General features: G+C 43.2%; 1 protein-coding gene across 16 annotated transcripts in view; it reads left to right on the plus strand.

The window, feature by feature from the left end:
• The window catches only part of ap3b2 (adaptor related protein complex 3 subunit beta 2), a 31,667-nt gene that overhangs the window by 12,809 nt on the left and 6,364 nt on the right, over positions 1 to 12,494 (plus strand). For 6 of the 16 annotated variants that reach the window (XM_028958150.1, XM_028958157.1, XM_028958141.1 and 3 more), the window contains exons 2-22: positions 97 to 172; positions 1,621 to 1,695; positions 1,825 to 1,920; positions 2,758 to 2,918; positions 2,998 to 3,064; positions 3,458 to 3,640; positions 4,350 to 4,526; positions 4,625 to 4,722; positions 5,304 to 5,358; positions 5,866 to 5,937; positions 6,023 to 6,085; positions 6,171 to 6,303; positions 6,399 to 6,508; positions 7,116 to 7,292; positions 7,766 to 7,952; positions 8,035 to 8,153; positions 8,982 to 9,041; positions 11,329 to 11,443; positions 11,613 to 11,805; positions 12,097 to 12,271; positions 12,362 to 12,449. In XM_028958150.1, coding sequence (XP_028813983.1) covers positions 97 to 172; positions 1,621 to 1,695; positions 1,825 to 1,920; positions 2,758 to 2,918; positions 2,998 to 3,064; positions 3,458 to 3,640; positions 4,350 to 4,526; positions 4,625 to 4,722; positions 5,304 to 5,358; positions 5,866 to 5,937; positions 6,023 to 6,085; positions 6,171 to 6,303; positions 6,399 to 6,508; positions 7,116 to 7,292; positions 7,766 to 7,952; positions 8,035 to 8,153; positions 8,982 to 9,041; positions 11,329 to 11,443; positions 11,613 to 11,805; positions 12,097 to 12,271; positions 12,362 to 12,449 — 2,480 coding nt within the window. Of the gene's footprint in view, positions 1 to 96; positions 173 to 1,620; positions 1,696 to 1,824; positions 1,921 to 2,757; positions 2,919 to 2,997; positions 3,065 to 3,457; positions 3,641 to 4,349; positions 4,527 to 4,624; positions 4,723 to 5,303; positions 5,359 to 5,865; positions 5,938 to 6,022; positions 6,086 to 6,170; positions 6,304 to 6,398; positions 6,509 to 7,115; positions 7,293 to 7,765; positions 7,953 to 8,034; positions 8,166 to 8,981; positions 9,042 to 10,488; positions 10,528 to 11,328; positions 11,444 to 11,612; positions 11,806 to 12,096; positions 12,272 to 12,361; positions 12,450 to 12,494 lie in introns of all 16 variants that reach the window. The other 10 variants (XM_028958142.1, XM_028958153.1, XM_028958145.1 and 7 more) reach the window with 4 other exon arrangements.

Below are 12,494 nucleotides of genomic sequence, written 5' to 3' on the forward strand. Positions count from 1 at the left end.
ACATTAACCTGGTCTCCTTTGTCTGTGGCCGCAGGGGAGAGATTCTAAGTGGAACTTTTTAGCAAAACCATAATTTGAGTTTTTGACTCCTTCTAGACATGATGACTTAAAGGAGATGCTGGACAGCAACAAAGACTCCCTGAAGCTGGAGGCAATGAAGAGGATTGTGGCAGTGAGTATCTTTTAAATGCCTTAACACTCTTTATTATTTATTAACTCAATTTTATTAAAGCAGTAATGACATGGAATAAAAAATGGAGCTGATGGATCCTAAGTTCAGAGAATCAGAGATAAGAAAATATAGATAAAACAAGACATAAGCAAATATAGATTAAACTAAAAGATCCAGTATTTTGCTGTTAGTTTTTAGGTTTTATTTGCTATTTGTTATCCAGCATTTGACAATTAGAATGTCGGTTTTGAATTTTGCTTGTTGGTAGCATCATTGGTGCCACTGACAATACACTGACAATACACTGACAATGGCTACGTTTTCTCTCTCTAAATCTAAATCTAAACTGCCATTTTATTCTTTGAAGCTTGAAGCGCAGGCAAGTCAAATGGCGCTCAATAAGACTGGCCCTCACAGAATCCCTAAATCACACATCCCTGCTGTCACAGGGAGAACGGCTTGAGCTGCACACTTTCCTGGAGCCAGAAAGGAAAGTCCTTACAAGGAGGGGCTGAGGGAGAAATGTCATGTCTGTAGGAAATGCCAAGTCATTCTCTATCGTTTGACATTTTTGAGATTTGCTTATGAAAAAGGTTCTGTTTTGGACCATGCGTGATATTGCACAATAAGTGCAGTGATGCAACATCTCTCATGAATAAGACCGTGAGAAGCGTGCCAGTGATCTCAGAAGGGCGACTTCTTTAGAGCAGTGCCAAGGGGTCTCTAGAGCAGAGGGGTTTCTACCATGTCTTGTATAATGTGACAGCTGTAAGAAAGAGAATAAGAGATAGATAAGAGGGGCAGAGACAGAGAATATGCACAGTCAGGTGTTAAATATTCATTATTGGTGTCGGTTTCGGAGCATTGTAGAAGGGAGCCAGTGGCTGAAATATTTATGACTGTAGGAAGCGGGTGGTGAGGGGCCAGGGGCCTTTTTAACTTTCCATTACAAGCTGGGTGCGAAGGTCGGTAGGACCCCAGGAACCAGCTGCAGGACCAGACCTCGCCGTCGCCATTCATCAGCACACCTCTGGCTAAATAGCCGACAGCCCCATTAACTGGTGGCCCCGTTTTCTGTCAAAGGGCCTGGAGACATAAATAAAAGATGTCACGTTTTATTTCACAATCTCTGGCCTACTGCCCATGAAGCTCTGAGAACACCCATTACCTCAATATTCACTCTTCACCGTTATATATATGAAAAAAACAAGCTCTGCTTCGTTTTATAATATGAAAAAAGACATGTAATGACGTGTAGGTCAGTACTAACGGGCCATTTAAATTCTGACTGCTCCTGCACCCTGATGACATTTAACATGCTGATGGAAATTAACCTATCTGAATAGGCCGAAGCCTTTGTTCTCATCTCTTCTTGTCAGTAATGTTCCATCTTCAGGGTTTTTTGGAAGAAAACGGTCTTAGGTGTGTTTTGTGGTTGTCTGCCACAGATGATTGCCAGAGGAAAGAACGCTTCAGACCTCTTCCCAGCCGTGGTGAAGAATGTGGCATGTAAGAACATTGAGGTAGGCTCCTGGGCCTTTTCCGTAAGGCTGTCAATGATCCTCACTCTAACCAACCTCAGGGAGGTTCTGGAAATCGTGGTTCCTCTACCCCCTGCTGTGCCTTTACCAGTTGTCATGTATTGCCTCAAGGTGAAGAAGCTGGTCTACGTGTACCTGGTGCGATATGCTGAGGAACAGCAAGACCTGGCTCTGCTCTCTATCTCCACCTTTCAACGAGGGTTAAAGGTCAGTCTTTATATGGGGGGGGGGGTAATTCAAATGTATGACATGCAGAACTCACTTCATTTGAAACACCTAACGTGTAGGTACAGTTTGTGTGTAGAGTTGGATTTGGGTATCCTGCCCAGCACAAGCGGCCAGTTTTAGGTGGAGGTCCACTCCACCTCAGACTACTTGACGCTTGAGAACCGCAATTTAATGCACCTCAGGGTAGGGCCTGGATATTCTATGCTTGTGTATGTGTAAAGTAGGTGTACCTGAACCCTGTAACACCACAGAAATCAGCACCTCAGTCAGCTCCTCTTAATTATTCAGTAAGTACACTTTATTAATGCAGTAACTACATTAAACAGAGACCCAGAAATGTTGTCTGAACCTGCTAAAAACCTCCTAGAGATTTCAAGGGGGAATTGGATATATATTAAAGTTTAAAATGCTCTGCTCTGTTTTGATTACATAGAGCAAGGTAATTCAAGCATTAAGATGTGACATTTTGTTATGCGTGTGTCAGAACCGGGATCAGGACCCACGCGGAAATTTTTCTGTTTGTCACAGTCTGCCAAACGTCCAGTGAAGATGAGAGCATTTTGCTCTCTGCCTGGTCAATACTGGCTTATTTCCCACCAATATGTTCCCCACCAATATGTCAGCACATTTGATATAACACCCTCAGATGGCCTTTACAGAAATAAGAACTGTGGAAAATATCACAGGAAATCATATAATAAGAGTGTTTTAAATGACCTCCTGCAAAAACAGCATTCAATGTGTTGTAGATCTCAGTAACCTCACGTGGAACAGATTATTAATGTGAAATTGCTTGATATTTGTTACCCGTGTCAGGACCCAAACCAACTGATTCGGGCGAGCGCGCTGCGTGTGCTGTCCAGCATCAGAGTCACCATCATCGTCCCCATTATGATGCTGGCTATTAAGGAGGCTGCATCTGATATGTCCCCTTACGTCCGCAAGACCGCCGCACATGCCATCCCCAAACTCTACAGGTACCAGGTGTCTTGCTTGTACAAAACACGGGTCAGTTCTGTCGAGTTTCTGCTTAAGTCTCTTTCTGTGTCTTGTCAGCTTGGACCCGGAACAGAAAGACCAGCTGATTGAGGTTATAGAAAAACTTCTTGCTGATAAAACAACGGTGAGATTCATCAGTTTATTGAGATGTCGCCATCACAGTGTTACAGTAGAGGCCAAAAGTTTGGAGACACCTTCTCATTCAATGTGTTTTCTTTATTGTCATGAGCATTTACATTGGTAGATTCTCACTGAAGGCTTCAAAACTATGAATGTACTGTATGTACATCTACATTTGTTTGTGGCAGATTTGATGTAAAGTAAAAAGAAAAAACTAGTGAAAGCCTTGCTTCAGTGGAGAAAATTAGTTTTTAGTGTTGTTGCTAGGCACCACCTAGGTGTCATTTGTTCTATTATAATGCAGTAGCTAATCATCCTAGAACACCTCTCAACCAATCAGAATGTGTCATCAGACTTGACTTCTCTTGTTATTCCCCATGTCTCTCTGCCACTGCAGCTGGTGGCGGGCAGTGTGGTGATGGCATTTGAGGAGGTATGTCCTGAACGCATTGACCTGATCCATAAGAACTACCGCAAGCTATGCAACCTGCTGATCGATGTGGAGGAGTGGGGGCAAGTAGTCATCATCAACATGCTCACACGCTACGCAAGGACCCAGTTCCTCAATCCCAACGTCAATGTGAGTCTTGATAAAAGCTAAATAAAGACTGAAATAAGCCCACTGATTCTGGTCAAGCTGGGGTCATTTATATACATTAACAGCATGGAAATGTATAGAAATGTATATATAAATTATCCCGAGTGCCTTAAAATCAGTAGTTACAGGGACAGTCCCCCTGGAGACACTCAGGGTTAAGTGTCTTGCTCAGTGTCAATGGTAGTAACTGGGGTTCGAACCTGTGACTTTGTGGTCTTCGGGTTCATAGACGGGTATCTAACCCACTAGGCTACTACCACCCGTTTTTGATTCTGATGCTCAGTACTCCCCCTCCCCCACAGTAGTACAGTAGATGAAAAATGTTCCTGACTTTTAGCTTTAGCTTCTGTAATTAAAGACATTTGCATCCTTTGACATTGTTGCTAAGCAACCTCATTCAAGGCACAGACAGGTAGTAAGCAGATGCATGTCCCATTATTAAATGTGGTCAGAGTAGTGAGATTGTGACATATTCACATTCCTAGAATGCCTCACGGAACTCAAGGTCATAAATAAATAGTTTTTTAATTTGCTACATGAGCTGCACATCCTGTTTCAAGTTGTGGTGTGTAGCATTCTGATGTACTTGTGATGCTAAATGTATTTTTACCTTCTCCAATTTCCTGCAGCCAGTTTGTGTGTTCATTAAAAAGAATCTGATCTAATCAAATCTAATCCCCTGCTTCATTAGGAGTCGCTGTTAGAGGAGAGCGGAGAGAAGGCCTTCTACGGCTCCGATGACGAGGAGGGGAAGGAGGAGAAGGCCGAGGCTGCTGCCCTGGCTAAGAGGAAGCCCTACGTTATGGATCCCGACCACAGGCTTCTGCTGAGGAACACCAAGCCCTTACTGCAGAGCCGCAATGCAGCAGTGAGTTTTGCAATTTTATCACTGCCCATGCGAAGAACGTGGAATTTCAGTTTTTTTTTTTTATGAAATTCTGTCCTTTCCCCCAATTTCTTTATTAGGTTGTAATGGCTGTGGCTCAGCTCTACTTTCACTTGGCACCTAAAGCAGAGGTTGGTGTCATTGCCAAGGCTCTGGTACGACTGATGAGAAGCCACAGGTAAGTCGTCATTGAAATGCTTTGATTTGTAAGTAAAGAGGGAATTTGTTCACTAAAAGACCCTGGGCTGTGAAGATCTAGCCATTTTATATAATAGTATTATAGTATACAAAGCCAGTGAACACTGGGATCTTCTGAACCACAAAAGTTGCTTTCAATAGCTCAGAGTCCATTGCTGAAGTTTGTCCTCATTGTGTTGCTCATGATGAGGTCACCATTCAGCGCCATGGAAATGTCACTTTGGAATAGTTTTGTCTTGGAGGTGGGGCAGCAGGTCTAGCGATGCTTAAATTCTGCCCTGCTCTAGTTTTTCTCTTGTGTCTCTGTATGTTTTTTCTCTGTATTGTTGTGTGCATTCATCAGTGTCCCACTCTCTGGGGCAGTGGTGGCCAAGCGGTTAAGGAAGCGGCCCTGTAATCAGAAGGTTGCCGGTCTGGCTGCCACAAACTGCCCACTGGGCGCCTGTCATGGCTGCCCACTGCTCACCAAGGGTTAAAAGCAGAGGACACATTTTGTTGTGTCAACGTGTGCTGTGCTGCGCTGCAGTGTTTCACAATGACAAACTTTCACTTTCTCCACAGTGAGGTCCAATATGTTGTCTTACAGAATGTGGCGACCATGACCATCAAGAGAAGGGTAAAATATTGCACCACATTCATGAACACAACTCATATGAATAATTATTGTAGCAATGAACAAAAGCTTTGCAGAGAAACTGTTAAGTCTAAATTCGTATATTTGTAGATTTCGAAGATTTAGTTCAAATCTAAATTTAGTTCTACAATCTAGCACAAGTAGCATCATCCATTAGGGCTCAGATGCTTTTTACGTTACAGCGTGACAGGAAAAATAACTCAATAAATAGCTGAATAATATTAAAAGAGGTGCTTTCTGATTGTTTTAAGACATCATGTCACTCAGACAGTCAGAGCACAATTTTCAGAGCGAACTGTGGCATAATTGAAAAGAATGCTGTGTTCTAAACTGTAGCTATGTGGCATATTTGGCAGGTTTTGAGGAAATGTTTTTATATAACTTTTGATAGACATGAGAAATCTTTTTTAAAATGGAAGAATTTCTTTGAGTCTTTCAGTGATTGGCATGTGATGAATTCTAATGCTGCGTGTTCTGTTGCTCATGCAGGGCATGTTTGAGCCTTACCTGAAGAGTTTCTACATCCGTTCTACAGACCCTACACAAATCAAAATCCTCAAGGTGAGTTAGGCAAGAATGCAGAGATACTTTCAGAACTGACCACAACATTGTTATTGTCACTGACTTCATGCTGATCTCATTGCAGCTTGAGGTGTTGACAAATTTGGCGAATGAGACAAATATATCTACAATCCTCCGAGAGTTTCAGGTATGACAGAACAGCTGGAACAATTGATTAAAGAAGCAGGATTGCATTGTTTTCTTGTTTCATTCGTTTCCTTTTTGGCACCTAGACCTATATCAAAAGCATGGACAAAGATTTTGTTGCGGCCACCATCCAGGCCATCGGCCGCTGCGCCACAAACATTGGCGAGGTCAGAGACACCTGCCTGAACGGACTGGTCCAGCTGCTGTCCAACCGGGATGGTGAGTCCCCGCCTCACAGGTGTTCCGTCACTGCTTCTCCATGTAGTCATCGGTCACGTCTTAGTGTGGTAAGCTGTGATGTGTAAATCCTACAGAGCTGGTGGTGGCAGAGTCAGTGGTGGTGATTAAAAAGCTTCTGCAGATGCAGCCGGAGCAGCACAGCGACATCATAAAGCACATGGCCAAGCTGACAGACAACATCCAGGTGACAACATCCACAGTTCATTTGTACACTGATGCGATCAGTAACCATTTAGGACAGAATTTCCTCATTTTCATTAAACAGGGGCATTATGTATGGTAGTTGCCTAGTGGATAACACACTCACCTATGAACCAGGTTCGAACCCAACTTACTACCACTGTGTCCCTGAGCAAAACGCGTGCTCCCCCCATAGGGACTCCACGGGGACTGACCCTGTAACCAGAGATTGTAAGTTGCTCTGGATAAGGGCATCCATGCTGTAAATGTGTAGAGAATGAGTTATCCTGTGCTCTTCTCTGAACAGCAATACAATATTGTTCTCCATCTGTAGACTTTTGCTTGGAGCTGGAGAGACCATCCTCCACTTCTTGTAGCACATGTCTAGATATCAACAGTTTTTCTCAAATCAAACGAAATAGTTGCCACCTTCGAGTCAATATTATTATAACTATTTCAGAGTTACTTTAGTTAGTTTCACTTCTGGCTACAACGGTTACACTGTACTCTGTATTTCCTGTATTGTTAAAAGAAATACAAATTTTGTTCCGATTTTCAACACGCGGCCTTTAAGTAAAACAAGCTTGTGATGCTGATTTTGCTGCTGAAAGGTTCCCATGGCACGAGCCAGCATCCTGTGGCTGATCGGGGAGTACTGTGAGCACGTGCCCAAGATTGCTCCAGACGTTTTAAGGAAGATGGCCAAGACTTTCACCAATGAGGAGGACATTGTCAAACTGCAGATCATCAACTTGGCAGCCAAACTGTACCTGACCAACTCCAAACAGGTGAGACACCGTTGTCAGACGCGATGAGTTACATGTTAGCTGATGCCAAGACGTGTTCATGGATTTTAACAGTTTCAGACTCAAACTTTGTGCTTTCTCACTTAAGACAGGTGATTATCACGACCACATAAAAGGTCATTTTAATGTCCTGTGATAAATGTTCACCATTTTGTTCAAATTTATTTTAATTGTAATTTATAACAAGTAACAAACAAATTGTATAAATGCTCTACGAACTCTACAGTAATTAATAAATAGACATTTAATGATAGAATTAATTTACATTATGTACATTTTTGCATTGGGTACTGGTACTTTCTATAGTTTACAAGGTTCTCTTGTTTTGTGCCAGGCCAGTTTCATGGTGAGACATGAGAAATGTGTGACGTTTTATCAGCAGATAACGGTTAAATGGCCGTTTTACTGTCAGGACTGTCACAGGAAACTGCAGCAACCTCTTCTCTTCTCTACAGACTAAACTGCTGACTCAGTATGTACTGAACCTGGCTAAGTACGACCAGAATTACGATATCCGTGACCGGGCACGTTTCATCCGCCAGCTGATTGTGCCCACAGACAAGAGTGGTGCCCTGAGCAAATACGCCAAGAAGCTGTTCTTGGCCCTGAAGCCTGCGCCTGTGTTGGAGTCTCCGTTTAAAGGTACAGGGGAGGCAAGGTCCTCGCAGAAGGCAAGACAATATACTTTATCCTAGGCCTAATGTAAATACCTTTTACCATGCAGACAGAGACCATTTCCAGCTGGGATCCCTGTCCCACCTGCTGAACGCCAAAGCCGGCGGCTACCAGGAGCTGCCCGACTGGCCAGAGACCGCCCCAGACCCCTCCGTGCGCAACGTGGAGGTGAAGGATTCTGTGCGTGCAGTGGGAACAGTAACACAAAGAGACAGGGCCTCTGGGCAGAGGGCCTGGGGGCGCTGTTGCTTCAGGAGAGCAGCGTCACAGAGGAGCCGCCAAAGCGCAGGAGCTTCATGGCCAAATTATTGCTTCCATTTAACCAACACTCACTCTCATCAGTCACATCATGTCCATGAAGATGCTCATCCCCTGTTGGCCGTTAGGAATTGCATTTAAATGGCTGCCCACTCCTCTTTAAAACGCTGCATCAGGGGAAAAGTTCTGTTCATGGTCACATGTTGAAATGTTAAAGCACTGGTATCAGATGCCTCATTAGGCCTGTTGTGCTTATGAGAGCTGAAGAAGCATTAAGTGTCTCTATGGCTGAGGCCACAAGCCACTGGCCGCATCCCACCCCATTCCAGCCCCTCTGCTGCTCCCCCACAGAGCAGCGCCCACAGAGCCACCCACCCATGGCCTGGTGTTCACCTGTTGGAACAATGGCACGTGAGATAGGATCCATGTTGTAGCGATTCATCATTACAAACACACAACAGACCCCGCAGCTACCTGCCTATCACTTCATGTGCCATTTGTTCATGTTCATATAACATGTTGAGGGCAAAGATCAAATGTAGATTTGATTTCTGCCCTGGTCTTTTATTTATTTTTTGGTTTATTCATGTTTCATTGCCCTCTGGGTTTTGTGTGTTCTTCAATTCACGACCAATGCAGATTTACAAGCGAGGTGACAGGTGTGTTGTTTGTCTTCCCACGCGTCCTGTCCCTGGTGCTTCTGTCTGACCGCCTGTCTCTCTGTACCCCGGTCCACAGCTAGAGGATGTCATAACCACCAGTGAGGGGCGGATCGGCTTGCTAGGAGACTGGCGAGAGGTGCCCTTGGGAGTGCAGTGTGTCCTCTCTTGCTCTGCCCTCTTTACTACCACTGTAGGGTTTCTCAAGTGTTGGAGTTAGAGTTGCATTTAGTTGCGTTAACCAATTGCACTTATCAGCTGACCACTTCTGCAGTCATTCAATGCAGGGATTAAAAACCTTTTTTAATTTTTACATTGCTCTCATCTAATCAATAACTGGTAGAATGATGGATAGAACTTCATTCTAAAAATTACATTTTTACATTGCTTTCTAGTATCCCAAGGCTCTCATCTAATCAATAACTGGTAGAATGATAGATAGAACATCATTCTAAAAATTTTATTTTTACATTGCTTTCTAGCATTTCATGGCTAATCTGGTTAGAATGATACATAGAACAATGGCAAATAACCTTATTTTAAATATAGTTACCTGTACAGTATAGCCTGAGCCCACCAGGTGTGCAGTATGTGGGAATGAGGGTGTTTTTCGTCCATGTAGTAAAACCAGACAGATTATCAGATATATGTTCATATGATCAAGCCCCACATAATATATGATCATTGTACATCTGTGTAGGTTATTCTCAAAACAGATTTTACCCTTTAGTTCTAATAAATGCAGGGATCTGCTGACACAAGATCTGATTTAAAGTGATATTAGGCACCAGTCTGTAAATCTAAATTATAATAATAATAATAATAATAAATTATATCTAAATATATATATAATATTTTAAAATTACCAGCTATCTAGAATTTATATTTTTTTCATTCTTGACATGTTTTCACATTTTAAATCATTTATGTTCCAGTTTTTTGATTATGTGCTTCCCAGTATTTTATTGCTTTTATTTTTATTAACTGCTTTTAATCCCTGATTTATTTGGATGCTAGCAGTAAATTTCTTTTTACTTTGCATGGCTGGAAAGCTATTTCTATGAAAAGCAACAGATAAAGCAGTAAAGGTTTAACTTCTGGTGTGAATAAATGTTAAAAATCCCAGTGGGAATCTGCATACTGTCAGAAAACGTTTTTTTTCGGAAGCTTAGGTGTGTGTTTTTTTCCTCTGTGTGTTGTGCTGTGCGCTGAACCTGCTTCTGCTTTGAAATGCCCTTCGCTTCCGCCGTCCCTCTTCCATCTGAGTTCCGGATTCATTCATTTGTGTGGCACCGCTGTTGTTCAGTTTGCTCTACATCCTGGGGCTAAATGTGAATGCCCAGAAAGTTGAAAAAGGGCAGCAGCAGCCCAGGCTATGCTGTGCTGGCTTCTACAATAAAGCTAAGAGCTGACTAGTGCTGATATTAGTTGTAGTAGTTGTAGTTCTTTCGGGTGTGAGGCACTACAGAATCTTGCGAGAGAAAACTCAGGAATGATGTGCATGCCTTGTCTGTACTTCTGACTTTTTTGTTTATCTCTCTCCTCATCTCACCTTCATCGCATTCTTTTCTTTTCCTGTCCGCCAGGTTATTAGGCTGCTCGAAAGAGTCACAACTTTAACCAGCGTGAGTCAGTCAGTGACAAAGAGCCCGCCTCTTTGAGCCTCAAACCGTAGCGCCAAAGCCACCGTGCTTCCTTTACACCCTGCGTAGTTGCTGTACTGTGCCTAGTTCAGCATAAACCCTCCTCAGCACCTTCCTTTCAACTGTTAAAGATGTGATTCCTTAAAAAGTATCAGTAGACATGATACAACACTCAGAATTACAGACTATTTCACCCAAAAATGGTAATAATCCTATCTCTGGTTCTCGAAGCGTGGTATTTGTGCTACAATTAGTGGATTACTTTTAATATTCACATCTGATGTGTGTTTTAATGTAGTTATGAATCTTATTCTTAACTTCCTTGATATGGTAGGAGTTAATGTCCTCACTTGACTATTGATAGTGGAGTATTGATAGTGGACATCATTACTATAAAATAATATTGATATTTAAGTAAGATGCTGTGTACAATAGGCCTACGAGTACAATAGGCCTGCGTGTCTCTTCTCAATGCACTCTACATAATGCTGAATATTTTTTGGAATGTGGTGCCACTTGTCACTAGCTCTGGCTACTTTTTAAGGGCATCTTGTCTTTAATGAGACTTCTCTATGGTCATGAATGGATTCCTTTCTGCCGTCTGCTAAAAGAAAAAATGCATATTAATGAGCCATTTGCAGATCTGCCCTTGCCTAGAACTGGAAGCTTTCGTGACCACAGAGCGCCTTCCTCTGTCTCACACAGTTCTGTGCTGTAATTTCTGGCTCAGTCCATTATATGGCTAAGCCTCAAAATCTGACTCCCATTTCCCATCCCATCCAGGTTCCTGAGTGGACGAAGTGCAGCAGCCGTGAGAAGAGGAAGGAGAAGAAGGTGGAGAAGCCCTTCTACTCTGACTCAGAAGAAGAGTCGGGCCCGACGGAGTCGGCAGACAGTGGTAACCAGAGCAACCAGTGCTGGCTGTCATTCCATGTCCTCAGCAAACAGAACTATACGAGGGTGTTTTTGACACGGATTTGCTGCTTGATTAAACAGTCCTTACTGCATTGAATACTGGGTGGAGGGAAGTGAAGTGATGTTGCCTCTCACGCTGCTGTCCCTCACAGAGTCAGACTCGGCCAGTGGCTCAGGGAGCGGCAGCGAGAGCGAGGAAAGTGGTTCGGGGTCGGAGAGCGAGGAGAGTCGAGAGGAGTCTGAGTCTGAGCAAGAGGACAAGGAGGATGAGGAAGACAAGAGGAAAAAAAAGAAGAAAACAGACAGGGGCAAAGTGAAGGCGCCAGCAGTGGAGAGCCCGGAAAGGTTCTTCTTTATTTTTAGTCGTTTCAGATTTTTAATCCTGGAAGTGCAAAGGCTGGCATCTGACAGCTGTTCCTTACGAACAAGCTGCAGGCGTTGGCATAAGAAAGCAACGTCTGGCAAGATGTTATAGTTCCTTCACAGGCTACTGTGCAGATTAAGAGGAGGCGCACAGCTACTGCATGCTCCACCAGCATTTGATATTTGATGAACATTCCTATAGTTCAGTACAGTGTCAACAATTCACTTCACACTTTTACATGATGATTTAATGCTGTAATGTTTCCCCCAAAGCGAAGAGAGCAGCGGGGCAGAGGAGAAAAACCGGGCGCAGAAGGTCAAGGGGCGGAGGAGTGGCTCTGAATCTGAGTCAGAGGAAGAGGAGGAAAGCGAGTCTGAGAGCAGCAGGTCTGAATCTGAATCTGAGTCAGAATCTGAATCTGACACGGACGCCAAGAAGAAAAAGAAGGTGAGGCTGCTAAAACAGGAACACCAAAGTACTAACCCAGCCTTGAATACAATGATTCATTAATCGTTAATCATTGTCCTGTTTTGTCAGGCTCCTGTAACAAAACCACCACCTAAACAAGCTAAAAAAGAATCCAAAAAAGAGAAGAAGGAAATGTCTCTTCTTGATTTGGATGACTGTATGTAAAGCCAGTCTGCGTTCATGTTCTTCATAGTGATTTATC

Source organism: Denticeps clupeoides, chromosome 17 (assembly GCF_900700375.1).
Source record: "Denticeps clupeoides chromosome 17, fDenClu1.1, whole genome shotgun sequence".
NCBI classification, from domain to species: Eukaryota; Metazoa; Chordata; class Actinopteri; order Clupeiformes; family Denticipitidae; genus Denticeps; species Denticeps clupeoides.